Source organism: Mesoplodon mirus (assembly GCF_964341445.2).
Source record: "Mesoplodon mirus genome assembly, chromosome: 2".
Taxonomy (NCBI): Eukaryota; Metazoa; Chordata; class Mammalia; order Artiodactyla; family Ziphiidae; genus Mesoplodon; species Mesoplodon mirus.
In genome coordinates, this window is record NC_138977.1 from 105,443,911 (window position 1) to 105,460,159 (window position 16,249).

At 34.3% G+C, this 16,249-nt stretch overlaps 1 protein-coding gene across 1 annotated transcript; it reads right to left on the minus strand.

Moving 5' to 3' along the window:
- Positions 1 to 301: 301 nt before the first annotated feature.
- LOC309816004 (beta-casein-like) lies at positions 302 to 11,448 on the minus strand (the record flags this gene model as incomplete). Its single annotated transcript, XM_082643135.1, has 8 exons — positions 302 to 336; positions 4,455 to 4,545; positions 7,414 to 7,911; positions 9,281 to 9,322; positions 9,420 to 9,443; positions 10,475 to 10,501; positions 10,610 to 10,636; positions 11,398 to 11,448. The coding sequence occupies 8 exons, from the start codon at positions 11,446 to 11,448 to the stop codon at positions 302 to 304; spliced, it is 795 nt and encodes a 264-aa protein (XP_082499261.1).
- Between the last annotated feature and the right edge of the window lie 4,801 nt (positions 11,449 to 16,249).

Sequence of the window (16,249 nt, forward strand, 5' to 3'; positions counted from 1 at the left end):
TCAAGGTTGAATCCTGGTTATAGTGAAGCAAAAGTGAGAAGTGGGAAATTAAAGTAATGATTAGCTACAATAAACAAAGAAATCATGATTTTGTCATGAAAAAGAGGAACAGTGAGACTTTCAGGAGCATTTGGGATCTGGAGTTTCTCTAAATTTTCCATATCTTCCAATATATTTCACTTTCAGTAGTTGGGATCCTACTGCCCTAAATTTCACAAGACCTACTCAGTTTGAAAATTCAGGTCATTTTAATCACTATAGATTAAATGTTTGTGCTCCCCCAAATTCATATATTGAAGCCCTAATCCCCAATGTGATGGCATTCGGAGGTGGCATCTTTGGAGGCAATTAGGTCATGAAAGTGGAATGTCTATGAGTGGGATTAGTGCCCTTATAAGAAAAGATATGAGAGAGATGATCTTTCACTTCTCTCGTGTGAGGATACAGCCATCTGCAAGCCAGGAAGGGAGCCTTCATCAGACAAGATCTGCTGGCACCTTGATTTTGGACTCCCAGAATTTGGAACTGTGAAAAATAAATGTTTGTTGTTTAAGCCATTCAGTCTGTGGTGTTTTGTTATGAAGTCCTGAACTAAAACATTAATTTTATAGTTCAAAAACTCCATCTTGGATTTTTTTCAAAAATATAAGCTTTATGGTCATAAGTGGTGAAAGATCCACTAACATAGAACCATGAGGTACAAAAACTTGGTTCTCTTCTGTTAGGAATCTTATGGTTCCAAGTGACATAAATAAATCTTATCTCAATATAGTGCAAAGAAGAAAGGAATTTATTAATTCATGCAAATAAAAATTGCAAGAGTAGAGTACAGTGGGATTTAGGAACTTGAAGGTAGTCATTAACATTTTTGTTCAAACTTCACCATCATTCTTCCATGGACTGACTTACTTTGTAGATCTGGGTAGCCCACATCTCAGGGGTTCATGATCATTCAGGTCCTATAATCTTAGAAGAAATGATCATACTGCAGTTTCCCTCAGTGTCCATGCATCAATAGAGGAATGTTAATTTCCTCTGTTAGGTTCAAGAACCTCTCCCATTGGAGATAAGGGATTGTGGTATCATGATATTCTTGGCTTGGAACATATAGTCACTTCTTCTTCCAAAATCAATTAAAATATTCTAGCTACATTTTAAGATATACCAAATTGCAATTGTAGAAGTTCAAAATTAAATTTTTACATTATTTGAGTTTTCATTATTTTAAAAAAATTTCTTCCATGGGGAATAAATTTCAATGTCTTCCCATTTGCAAGCTTTGCTCTTAATAATTTTAGTAAGGCAGAACTGTTTTGGTTCTCTACTTGTTAAATAATTTGATCAAAGATTTTCAGCTGATTTTTGAACAAAATTAACCAAATTTTGTACATTTCATTGTATTTGTTTCCTAGGATTGCTATAACTCAAAAACATAAACTGGGTAGCTTAAAACAACAGAAATTTATTTTCTCAAAGTCTGGAGGCTAGAAGACTGAAATCAATGTATTGATTAGGACCACCTTCCCTCTGAAGGCTCTAGAGATCCTTTCTTGCCTCTTCGGAGCTTCTGGTGGTTGCCAAGAATCCTTGGCATCCATAATTTGTGGTTGTATCTTATAATTACATCACTCCATTTTCTGTTTCTGCCTTTACATGGCTATCTTTCCTCTGTGTATATCTGTGTATGTCTCTGTCCAAATTTCCCTTTTCTTTTAAGAACCACAGTCATTGGATTTAGGTCCCATACTCTAATCCAGTATGACCTTATCTTAACTTGATTACACCTACAAACAACCTATTTCCAAATAAGGTCACATTCACAGGTACCAGGGCTTAGGACTTGAACATAACTTTTTAGGGGAAAAATTTCCACACACTATAGTCACTGATACTGAAAATTCAATAGTTTTGTAGTATAGTTAGATCAGTTTTCATATTGGTTCTCTCAAAGGCTCAGGCATTTCTTCAATCTAACTGGTAATTATTAAAGAGAAAATACATTCTGTCATGCTAAAGTATTTCTTTAAATACAATATCAACTTTGTTACAATATTTTATGTTTATTCATTTTGTGTTTATATAATAAACATTTATAAATGTCTACAACTTCTGCTTGTATTTAGATTGATTGTTTACTGAAATTTGTTTGGAAGCAATTATAAATTATGTATATACCTGTAAATGGAGGTAAGGAAAGATGAAAGCAATGCAAGAACAACTTCACTACAAGTTGAAGGATAATCAGCCGGTGTGCTTTATTAGCACATAAGATTTTCCAGAAAGGCTGTGCATACCATGGGTTAATCTCAGCTGGTCTGGGTTGACTGTATGTTTGTCTTCAGACTTACTGACCCTTGGCCAACACTATGATATTTAATAAATAAAAGTAAATGATATTCCGTAACCATATGTCTGTGAGTTGCTTCCAGCAGGATAAATCAGCCTGTCAACATTGTTTAGTAATAGTTGAATATGGTTTGTACCAGATTTCAGTGGAATCTAGGAGTGGAGGAGCAAATTAGGGTTTGGCTTTCAATGGTTAAAACTAGTCATATAGCTAGAATATGCCTGCATGAATAGCTTATTGTAAGAGATCCTCACAACAAATATTTTTGAACTTCCTGGTATTGAGGTACTTTGCACACCCTCGATTATGGTTTAACATGTGAGTATGAAACATATCTTTTGCTACCAAGCAGTGGAAGGATAAATAAAGTTTGCTCCTTAGATTTCAGTGCATACCCTTCTCCTGTTGTACTCTATCTTCTGCCTGTAATAAAGCTGTTCTCTTAATATAAACTGTTTGGGTCCTCTGAATTGTTTTAGCTATCAAAAATGGAAGGTGATTATTGTGTAATGACCACTTCTGAATAATATACAGAGAATAAAAGAAGGGAGAATTAATGTGCAAGTTCTCTCTCACCTCCTGCTTCTCATTTTAAAAATTTCAGCCCAGTCAGGGCTAAAACTATGCATTTCACAGTAGCATTAACCAACTATTCCACAGCTTCTGAGGAAACCAGGTTTTATGCCCTAGTATGTAATTACATTCAAGTCCAAAAGCAAAGAAGTCATTCTACACTGGTAAGGCCCCAACCACAGGGAAAAGGAAGAAGGTAGGCAATGTACTGAGGGCCCACATCTAAATGAATTACCACAGAGTACTCATCTTCCAGGCTAAGGGAAAGAATTTCACTAATACCTGAGAGCACTTTTACACATTCCCTATCAAGTTCTACCTTCCCTCAGATAACCAATGGTCTAGTTTATCTTATCAGATATTAATTGCTCATAGATTCTAATAGATTCTATTTATGGAGTTGTACATTCCACTATATTTTGTGTCCAGTTACTGTCATTCAGTGTTATTTATATAAAATTCATCCACGGGGCTTCCATGGTGATGCAGTGGTTGAGAGTCTGCCTGCCGATGCAGGGGACACGGGTTCGTGCCCCGGTCCGGGAAGATCCCGCATGCCTCGGAGCGGCTGTGCCTGTGAGCAATGGCCGCTGAGCCTGCGCGTCCAGAGCCTGTGCTCTGCAACGGGAGAGGCCACAGCAGTGAGAGGCCCGCGTACCGCAAAAAAAAAATAATAATAATCCACGTTGTTTTGTGTGACAGTAACTCATTCATGTTAATTACAGTATAATATCCCTTTGCATTGTGTACCACAATTTATTTATACAAAATACTGTTAATTCACACTTATGTTGATTTTAGTTTGGGATATTAATAATAACGTTGCTAAGAATATTGGTTAAATGTTTTAGAGCATATATGTGTATATACATATATATATATGTATAAATGTCTTTAGAGCAAACATATATATATATGTATATATATACATATATATATACATATATATGTATATATATATATATATATGTATGTATACATATATATATTTATTTTGGTTATATACTCTTATATACCTAAGAGTGAAACTGCTAGTCATAAGATAAGCAGATGTTTATCTTCGACAAAGACTAATGCAGGTTTCTAAGTTGCTTGTACCAGTTAACATTTATTTTAGCTTTGCTTTTCATTCCTTTTGTTTGCTTGTTTTTGCAAACACTTGGTATTACCAATTCTTTTCATTTCAGTCATTCTGGTGGTTGTGTCGTGATATTATTTGGTATCTTTAATTTGCATTTTTTCTGAGGACTAATGATGTTGAGCACTTTTTCATATATTTATTGACCATTAAGATAACCTCTTTTGGTGAAGTGCTTATTCAGGTCTATTGCCTACATACTATTACATCAGTTTCCTTTGTTATTGAAATATGTCCAATTAAATTTTGACCAAGTTGGGGACTGGATTCAGACAAAAATTTGTGCTTGGTCATATCACATTTGGGATATTAATTAGGTATCCAGATGTGGAGGCAAAGAATGCAGTTGAGTACATGAGTTTGGGGTTCAGAAAAGAAGTAAGTTTGGAGACATACGTGTGGAAGCTCTGAGCTCATGAATGGACTTAAAGCCTTGGAACTGAACAACATCAACCAAAGTAAGGCTAACTTCTAGCATAGCGCAAGCCTTAAATTTTTGAAAAAGGAGAAAATGCCAAAAGGGAGACTGCAAAAAAGTGGCTAGTGTGTTAAGAGAGAAACCAAGGGCTTATCAGGTTTAGGATTTCAAACGAAAAGAAGTGTGATATTTCAAATAAGAAGGAATGATCAACTCTACGAAATAGCACTGAGAGGTTGTGTAAAATGAACACAGATTAGTAAGATAAAAGTTATTGGTAATCTCCAAGAAAGTGGTTTCCATAGGAATAAAATCTTGATTGGAGCAAGTTAATGAGAGAATAACAAATGAAAAAATGGACACAGCAGTTTGGATACTTCTTTTATGATAGTTGTCATAGAGTAACCAAAGAACTGTCAAGGATGGAATTTTTCTATAAAGATAGGAGATATTATGCCTAAGTACAACTTGGACTTGATCCTGTGGTGAAGAAGACATTGAGGATGCAGGAAAGATGAAATTAGACAAATCACTGTGTAAACCCAAGGGGATGGAATTGTGTATAAAAATGTAGGATTTGGTAGACAGAAAATTCATCACGATGAAATAATTACTCCACAGACAGAGACAATGGATATCAGAGCTTCACCTAAGTCTGCTCTCTTGTGCATTAATGGCTAAAATCATATAACTCAGCTCATTCTGATACTGGCTCTTGCTGCTCTGGTGTAAGTGAAGTCAGGAACATGGGGCAACCAGGAACACCTATCATGTACCCTGCAGTGCACTATTCACATTACAACTTCAATAAAACCCCTTAAATTGACTATTTTATAGATGTAGAAATGGAACCTCTTAGAGACTAACTTATGCAGCACCAATTAGCTACCACGTTATAGAACTGTGATTCAGATATCACATTTGAATTTTTTTTCCTATTTATTAGGTCATAAATAAATTAGGTCATAAATTCCTAATTTATGACCACAAAATTTAACAGCTAATGCTGGATACTTCTGAGAGTGAAAGGCACAAGTGTAATAGTTCAACTGAGATAATAGGTATAAACCAAGACTTTCTAGAGTATATACAGCATATGATCACCCTATCTTTTCCTTAACCTTTTGATATCCTCTTGTATTCAATTCAAAGCATTCTATTCAATTTCAATTTTTCCACTGCTATATTTAATGCCAATAATAACTTTAAGTTAAAAATAAAGAGGCCAATTACATCTGAAAAATTATAATAAAGACAGGAAAGCTTAACTATGCCTAAGGATTAATTTATTGAAATGACTGGTTACAAAAGAGATTCTTAAAGAAATAATGAACACAAATCCAGAAATTATTTTTGATATGTTTATGGTATTTCCCACTTAAAGTTGAAATTTCGTTGAATTAAACTTTTGAAAATATAGAGTTTATGAGTCAAATTCAAATTAAGATGAATGCTATATAAAGCATAAAATAAATAAAGGAAAAAAAGTTTCATATTTTCCCATGTCGACTCATTTAAAAACTATTTTGGTAGCATGATGAAAGGATTGAAAAGTTGCCACATTTCCAGTCACAGTCAATTCTGTGGAATAGAGAACAAATATAGAATTAGTTATATGGTATAACTCTTCATCTCTCCCCATTTGTAATTTTGGTGGGACTAATTCATAAGAGAAATTTTATTACAAATGCACCATGTTGTGCCCTATCTTGGAGGCATATAAAAGTTCCTCTAGGACCAAATATCAGCTCACTTAGAATTGTTTTATATCTACTGGATCATGATCACAGGAGGATTCGCATCTTAAGAATCTCAAAACTATATTCTATTCCCTTTTTAAGACTTATGTCTGGACTAAGAAACTGTATTTTTACTTATAAATTGAAAGACAATATATAAATTTTAACTGATAACTAATTGAAGATCATAAAGCCTAAGTTAGAAATGTGAATGCAGTTGATCTTTAAAATAAGCTCTAACATGTTTGCATAAAAGTAGAAGAAATTATTTTCAGTTTTTCCTAAAAATGATGATAATCAAGAATAAGGATATAGGCAATTGAAAGAAAAAGAAGTCTGTCAACAGCACATACATACAATTTTGAATTATTTGAAATATAAAAGATACAAAATTTCAGGTGCATAATTAATAGTCAGTCATTGAGAATAAATTGATAAGTAATAATTAAGTTAGTATATTGATGGAAGTTGCCACTATTTGGGGCTTATCCAGGAAAATGAAATGTAAAAAGATATTAACTGTGAAAATGATCAGTCTATCTCCAAACTCCTAAAGCTTACCAAAAGTGAGGAGGGGGCATTAATTGTGAAATCCTCTTAGACCTTAAAAATTAAAAAAAATAAATGAATAAATATACAATTCACCTTTTGGCAAGAACACTTTCCCTAAGAATTTCATGAGTATTGAAATAAACACCTCAGTATTTTGCCCTCATATGCTCATACATCAAAAACAAGATGTGAAATGAGGCATGTGGGAAATAATTGTGCACAAGCAAAACTTCGAAATTGTAGAAAATAATGAACTTTCTTAGGTTTGTTATTCCCAACCAAATGAGGTTATCAAATTTAATTCTGGCTTTAGTACACCTTAATCCTCTTTATCTAAATTATCAACAGACCAATTAAATCATAGTCCCTGAAATTATTTCTTCCCAATATTCAGTTTCTTCTACATAGAAAGAACAATTATATCAGAATCTCCATGGGTAAGCTTAGACATTGAGATTTGGGTGGGGGTGGGGGAAGTTCTCCAGGTTATTCTATTTGTAGCTAATGTTGAGAACCACTGATCTAAACTATATGCATTTTTGAACCATTCATTATTCATTTTTTCTTTTATTCTAGAGCTTTCAATTACTCTAACATCATAGAAACATCATAAGTGAAACAGCACAATTAGTAAATTTGGACTTACAGTAACAGGGTAGAGCCCCCGGATAGGACCAAGTACAGGCTCCTGGTACAGCAGAAGGGCCTGGTTGGGCATAACTCTCTGGAGGTAGGGCACCACTTGCTGGGGAATAGGCAGGACTTTGGGCTGAGAAAGGGACTGCAGGGGCTGAGGAGGAAACATGGGGGTAAGAGGAAGGTGATGGGGAGGCTGGTGCATCAAGGACTGGAGCAGAGGCAGAGGAAGGTGCAGATTTTCAAGATCAGTGAGAGTGAAGCTCTGGCTTTCAATAAAGGGCTCTACTGGAGATTTAGGGAAGGGCATTTCTTTATGCTTAGGAAGGACAGTCTCCTTAGCTTTGGGGACTTCCATTATTTCAGGCTGAGGGAAAGGCACCACCACAGGGGGCTGAGCAAGAGACAGGATGTTTTGAGGAAGGATAGGGTAAGGGATTGTCCCAGTGTAGGAATAGACTAGAGGCTGTGGCTGGGAAAAGTGGTAGATTTTATCCTGGCGTTCATCCTGGAAAGAAGGAAAAATAATCTTTGCGTCTGTAACTCAGTTATAATTGTCATTCATGATGAAGTAGCCTCCTCTTTTTTGAACAATGATTCAGTGAAAAGAGAGAAGGAAAATCTTTCACTTACTTTGGTTAAGAAATTATTTGGGGTCCTGTGAAGATTAATGAGGAAAATGCCCACTAAGGGATTTCTCATTAACCCACTTCCTTCATAGGTGAATCCACAGAGCCAAAAGAAATCAATGTTTGGAGATTTCAAGACTTGTTTCACCTTTCCCTGAGTTGCCTGCAGAGCTGTAGCTATATACTTTGGTCTTCAGAGGGTACAGACTTTTCAACAATGTGTTGATAATAGTCATAATTGTTTTCATATAATGAATGAAGATCTATTTTAAAAAGACTTAAAGGGGTAACTTCAAGGTTTATTTTTGTTTGTTTTAATGAAAAGTAAGTCTTAATTTTTTTTTTTTAATTCAAGGAGTTACTTAACAACAGCAAACTTCTAGCACTACTTCCCTTGGTAGAAGGTAGTGATCTTGAGTCTCTAAAGAGGCATCAATTTGTAAATTCATTTTGATTTAGCAAATATTTGGTGTAAGTTCCAGACAATCTAACTTCATTGGTAAAACAGGAAAGCTTAAATATCACAATTAGGTAAGTATGTTACCATAAAATTAATTTAATTACAGAATTTTATGTTGTTCCCAAGCCTTATTTTTAAACAAGCTCTGTTATTTAATATGTGATATTGCCACACAACTGTGTACTCAATTGTTCTGTACCTCACTTCTGTCATCTGTGTAATGGAAATACTTTTAGGAACTCCATACATTCATAAATGTGAGTATAAAAGCTACAGAATGCTAATGTAAAATCACTGAATATTCACTGTGCACCAGCTCATCAATCCTGGGAGTTTATGAATATTCTCAATTTACAGGTGAAGAAATTGAGGTACAGATAAACTTGGAGCCAAGGTTATACAGCTGATAAATGATCAAATTAGGATTTTTGCCACACTGCTTCCCTCCTCTCTTTCCTCACCATATCCATCTTGAGAATAAGGGGATCACAGTCCCCTATCCAAAAATGTTCCTACCAATGTGCACTTATTGAAAACAGGTATACTATTAGTAAAATGAATAAACCAATAGTTATTCTTAGGTATTTATTCTAAATTCTGGGAGCTGATTATGTGTTTAAAAATGTGTTTAAATCTTTAAAAATATTTTCACCTTCTCAAAGTTTAATTTCTTCCACTGATGTTTATATTATTACCATTCTTTAGACTGAACATAATTATTATAAGTATGTTTGCATGTATTATATTTCATTATAATTTTCAAAATATACTAATCATGAAAAAATTACCTCTGTTTGTTGCTGTTCCTCATGTCTAAACTTCTCAATTTTCTGCTAAAAAACCAATTACACATAAAGAAATGTTATTATTTGTAAAAATCAAACAGGAAATTTTGAAAATATGTACATTTAAATAGAACGGTTTTACCTTGTTGATGTGCGTAACAAATTCCTTTGGAAGAAAACATAAAATCAGGTTTAGTTTTAATGAACAATTCTTAGTTGTCAACATACATCAGAAAATGAAGGCATTTAATAGGTTAATGCAGACATATTGTTTGATAATATCATTATTTTAATTGCTGAAACTTCATGTTACACTATTCTGAATAAATCTGTTGTATAAAAGAACAGATGATGCAGTCAAGAAAGAAAAGAAAATTAATGAGCATAATGCCAAAAGAAGCATTTAACAGAAGCTAATTTCTCTCTATCACCCTGTTCCCTTCTTATGACAACAAATGATGTCTAATACCCTCATCTAGTTCTAGAAGAATAGTAATTGAAAATATATGATAATAACCATTGATGCATTTGTTAATCATTCTTGGTTCCCTTGTTATGTTTAGGCTTCAAATGAATTGTAAGAAATACATACCCTCCCCTAAGGACCTTATAACCTTTGCAAAGAGACAAAGTATATTGATGTACCATTTAACTAACAGGTGGTAACAGACCCAAAAAAGAGTGGTGCAAGCATTAATATCTACATGACTCCCCCAGGCAGATTTAGGACTACACTAATTCTCACTGCCTCTTATTTATTAGATTGTTATTATAATAACAAAATATGTCCATTTGCATGTCTCTCCACTCTTTACTAAGGGTATCCCTCTTTCCAGTTTGTACCACAGCTGCTAGTCAAAGTCTGATACAGAAAGTGCTCAATAAATGTCAAAACAGGGAAAGAGGTTAACGTAGAGCTCAAGATAGAAAAGAGGACTGTATAGTTCATCAAAAAAAAAAAAAAAAAAGCAGGACACAGTGACACAATTCAAGTAGCAGGCAAACTTAGAAACTGCTAGAATACTAAATCTTCTAGACACTTATTCTGTCTTTAAACATACACAGTGGAAATTTACATTCGTTACCTGTCAGAACATAGCTGCATTGGCTTAACTGCCCTAATGTAACACAAAAAGAAAGTACAGTATTTTTTTGTTCTAAATTTGGGAAATTGCCTCCAAATGAACGTTGTCTTACCTCACTGCTTGAAAGGCCTTTCACAGTCTGTAAAGGAAAAAAAGAAATCAACTATCAGCTGAGTCTTCTACTAGATCATCAGAAAGTGTTATTACTTTATGGTTAGAAATTTTTCTCTGAATAAAAATATCTTACCTCACCGGATACATTGAGTTCTTCTTTCTATAGAGAAAAAAAAACCAAAAAAAAACAAAAAAACACCATTTTAGTTCCCATAGTTAACCCATTATTAAACATTTTTCCTACCTAATTTTTACCTTCCTTATGGAGAGCTATTTCACAAATTTGAGGAATAAAAAATGTTATATGTATTTTGAGAGACTTGTAATTGCTTTTACAGCTTTCAAATTTAGTACCTTTTTATTGGTATATTTTTATTTTACCTTAATGAAGAGTCTGTTTTATGGGTAACAGAAAAGGAGTTATTTTAATTTTTACTGAACAGTTTATTATGATTATGAATATGTTTATGATTATTCGTCTTCTGGAGTAGCATCCTCTGTTGAATATACACAGGTAGGGATCAGCCCAGTTCCCTAGAGTAAGAGATATGTATATTTCATCACTGGAATAAGATATATTTATCAAGATTGCACATGCATGCAATTGTATTTGTGCAATATTACTCATTTTTTTGTTCTTATATGTGTTTCTTCTTGTTTGTCTCCTGCTTATTGGTCTGTTTGCTTTTCCTTTAGGGACTGGTGGCACAATACTGTAGAAGAATTTGACCAAGATTTGTGGTCCTATAGGATTCTGTTGAGATAGTGGGTTAATGTAAATGATTTTCTTAGAAGTCAAAAGAAAAAATATGTCTGAGATCCTGCATTATTTATACATTTAAAATGTTGGTAATACTACATTCTGAAAATAGGCAGATAGTACTATTTCTTAGTTATTTCAAGATATTTTTCTGTACTTACCTCTCTTGCAAGGGCAAGAGCCAACAGGCAGGCAAGGATGAGGACCTTCATGGCTATTAAGTCCTGTGAATGGGGAAATGAGGAAACGGTATATTACTTGTCAATCTAATATATTTTCTTATTTAGGTAGGATTACTTTCCTTTAAAAGAAACCAAAGATAATGTAAAACAAAAATGTCTGGGGACTTCCCTGGAGGTCCCGTGGTTAGGACTCCATGCTTCCACTGCAGGGAGTGCAGTTCAATCCCTGGTTGGTGAATTAGGATGCCGCATGCCACATGGTGTGGCCAAAAAAAGAAAAAAAAAGAAGAAAATGTCTGTATTTTAGAAAAAATACTAATAGAAGTTTTATCATATGATCAAGGTCAAAATCTACTATGGCTCCTTAATCTTACATACCAAGTTTATATTTCATTGCCAGCCATTCAGATATTTTCAGCTAACAGCCCTATCCTACTTTACTCATTTTCATCTCATTCACAGTACTTATGAGGGCTTTTTTGAAAGACAGAAGAAAAAGTTACAAATATTTACAGAAAGATTAATTAGTTGATTCATTTATTCAAAAATATTTATTTAGGGGCTTCCCTGGTGGTGCAGTGGTTAAGAATTCGCCTGCCAATGCAGGGGAGACAGGTTCGAGCCCTGATCCGGGAAGATCCCACATGCCACGGAGCAACTAAGCCCATGCACCACAACTACCGAGCCTGCGCTCTAGAGCTGCGAGCCACAACTACTAGCACACGTGCTACAACTACTGAAGCCCGTGTGCCTAGAGCCTATGTTCCACAACGAGAGGCCACCACAACGAGAAACCTGCGCACTGCAACGAAGTGTAGCTCCCCCTCGCTGCAACTAGAGAAAGCCTGCTCACAGCAACAAAGACCGAATGAAACCAAAAATAAATAAAAATAAAATTTAAAAACATATATTTATTTAGCACCTTTTATTGTCAGACATTGCTTAGGTGCTGGGATTTTAGCAGTGAACAAAATATTAAGGTCTCAGTCCTGTTGGAGCTTCAGTTCTATTGAGAGGCAACAGATCAAAGAAAATGTATACAAAGAAGATCATATTTTATTTTTATATTATTCATATCTTATTCATATCTTTATTTCCAATAAGACAACCATTTTCATTTTAGCATTTCTTTTATTTGCTCCACTTATCCAGACATTTTCTTAGACTGATTGGATTGTCTCTTCTCCATGTATATCCACCACTCAGTCTTCATCTCCACATGCCTAATGTCATCTCTTCTCCTTTGTCGCACATAATTTTAGAGACCATACATTTCATTTATTTTCTCTCCATAAAAATGTGTACTTATCCCTTGATGATTTACCAAGGTGTCAGATTCTTTTGTCCAATCTCCACTCTAGGCTACTTCTCCTTGGAGCATAACATAAAATATGTTATCACTTTTCACCAAAATGTACTAAATGGTTGGTTTTGTTGCATTTCTATAAGTTCTTGTAAAAAATAATGTTTTTGTCATCAATATCACTTGACACACACTCTTCAATCCCAGATTTTCAAATTAAGGAAGTTTTTTTCTAGATTTTTCTCACGGGTGCTAATTCTATATTAATTTTACTTTACCTAACACTTCTATACATTTCTAAATAATTTTTTATTGTCATGACTCAAAAAAAGAGTATGGTACTATATTAGAATTCATTACAAGTAGGGAGAATATTATTACATTTTCTTTATTTTATAATTAGCATTTTATATACAGATTTTCAAGCAAGAATTTTATTATTGACTAATATACTTTGAGCTATTCTTTCTTTCAGATCATATTTTTTCCTTAATTTTTGTTTCCTGGTCATCTCTGTCAGTTCTAGAATTTTTGTACAAAGTAAAACACTTTGTTTCTCTCTAACTTAATTCTGTGTTTCATGTAACTATTTTAATATTTTTAAATAGTATAAACTAAATGATAAACTGGGAATTTGAATGTTCTAAACAATTTTGATAAGTACACTCTTCTTCTAAAAATATTGTCCATTTCTTGACTACTCTATTTCTTGACTCAGTATGCTATTTCTATAAACTATTTGTTGGCTAAAACTTTCTCAGTGAAGAGCCTAGGGGTAAGACGGGAATAAAGACACAGACCTACTAGAGAATGGACTTGAGGATATGGGGAGGGGGAAGGGTAAGCTGTGAAAAAGTGAGAGAGTGACATTGACATATATACACTACCAAATGTAAAATAGATAGCTAGTGGGAAGCAGCCGCAAAGCACAGGGAGATCAGCTTGGTGGTTTGTGACCTCCTACAGGGGTGGGATAGGGAGGGTAGGAGGGAGAGAGATGCAAGAAGGAAGAGATATGGGAACATATGTATATGTATAGCTGATTTACTTTGTTATAAAGTAGAAATTAACACACCATTGTAAAGCAATTATACTCCGATAAAGATGTTAAAAATTTTTTTAAAATAAATAAATAAAAATATTTACTTCAAGAAATAGATCTTTTAATATAGCCTGTTAACTAGTCATGTACTAAAGAAAATAGCAATCACTGTTACTACATTTTGTTAGACTCAGAAAACATATGCTGTCATTATAATTTTTATCAAATCTTTATAGGTACTTCTATTTTTTTCAACCTAAGTGCTAAAAATATTGTTAGCACTATCTTAAATACTCTAACGTTTAAAGATATATTTTAAGCAATTATATTCTTTCTATATCTCAACTTAGTTTGAAATAAAGATGAGGAGAGGGTATATTGAATTTATATCTGAAATTCTTACCTTTTTTCTGAAGTAGAGGAAAAGAAGTGAAGGAGGAGCTGAGTGGATAATGGTCTGCTTTTGTGGCTCTTTATATACAGTATTTAATGGTATGCTAATTTTGTGGTTGAAATAAAATCAATAGTGAGTTTGAATTCCAAGAAGTCTGTATGATTAGAAAATGAATTCTTCCTATTATCTGTCCCCAGAAATTCTGGGGAGCATTTTAACAAGGGAATAATTCACAATCTGATAAAGGAAGTGAAACTGTCCAGTAACTACAGACATTGGCTGGGGGACAGTGATGTTCTGTCCCAGTCCCCAAGTTGTTGTAACCACAATAATGTCTCTTAGTACTTGGTGGGTCTTCAAGATCTTAATTGTGGGGAAATTCTAATAGACACCAGAGAGACACTGCCACACAAAGGACACAATTTCGTGCTAACCTGAATAGCTGTTAGTGTTTTATGCTGTAATGCAGGAAATGACAAGCTAACAAGTCCATGACAGTAGCTTAGACCTGAAGAGGGAATAGAGTTATAGGCTAAAAGGAAAGGCAGAATAGGGTCTTGAATATGAGAAAGAAGTCACTACAATTAAATCAAGTAGCGAACCTGGGTCATGAATTGCAAGGAGTAGGGAGTAGATATAGATGAGAAGAGAGAAAGAGAAAGTGGTCAGATAATGATGGACAAAGCATACAATGATCCTAAGGAACCTGGATTTTATTCTCTAGATAGTGCGGATTTGTTGAAGGGTTTTAATACAGAAAGTAACATTTAAAGAATTCTTCTACAAAATGAATGATAGTGGTACAAATTTATTAAAACGGGGCAGCCCAGGTTTGGCCTCATATCTTTTACAGTGAGTCAATGTTTGTCAGCTAGTATACATGGAAGGACAAATGAAGGAAGGAAGGAAGAAATAAAATGAAAACCCAGACAGGAGCAGAGTCTTACACAAAGTACTACCATAGAGTCTGAGCCAGACCTCAAAAGTACTTTTTAGGTGCCCATTTACAAAAGCAGTCTTCAAGTTTCTTTGCCTCTTTAGCAATTGATGTTCATAAATGTAGTTGTATTTGACACTACTCATTTTTAGAAGGTTTGTTTCTTCTATTCATTGCCTGTAATAGATATATTCAAGGCTTCAGGACAGATAGATGCCCTTCTAAAGTAAGCACTTTAGCATAATTAATAATTTTTCTTCACAATATACTTTGCATTCATATCATGCTAGATGTGCGTGGGAGAGGAACACACCTGACTGTCATACAAGTTTTGTATTGCTTAGAAAACCCAAGTCAATGTCTGCTATGTATTTGAATTATTCAGCTAATCTTCATTCTAAGACTCTTCATAGGGAGCCAGGAGGAAGCCATGAAAAGAAATGATGAAATGACTTCAATGTCATAGGTATAACTAGAAAAGGCCTTGGCTGCTCCATGTGCCTTTATGTGTTAGCTCTTGGTTGCCAAGGCCACAGCCAAAGAAGTGTGATTTCTGAGAAAAGGAATACAAAAGCAAGCATGCCCTACCCATTCAACACTTCCTTTTTATTTTCTCAGCAAGATACTTTACATATTGTGCAATAAACACAGCATTGCCTTATGACTGTCTCTCACCAAGTTTGAATTATATTAATTGATATAGTTATGGACTCAATTGGGCCAGAAAAGTAGGTAAAACCTTGATCAAGGAAATCACTAACAGTACACTAGGGAAAGGAGCTTGCCCAAGGGAAAATTAAAAAGCCTGAGATTTAAGATAACATCAGGTGCTACTGGACAGGTAAGCTTCAGAGCACAAAGACCAATAAGAAGCAAAGCGCCATGTGGGCAACTCAAGCTTTTGCAATGTATAACTTAAGAGTTACCATTTTTATAAGGCAAAATGAGAATTTCATACAGGGAAATTTTATAAGATAATCCTGGGTGAGGAGCAAGATATAATCTAAGCAAGATGTTCTAGTACTATTTGTTATAAGTAGAATTTGTTCAGCCAAAGCTTTTTCCCATATTGAATGATGGATCTGAAATATGCAGTCATGGGTTTTGGATATATTCTAGCTGAAACCATGTAAGTAATACCCTGAAGAAAGAGAG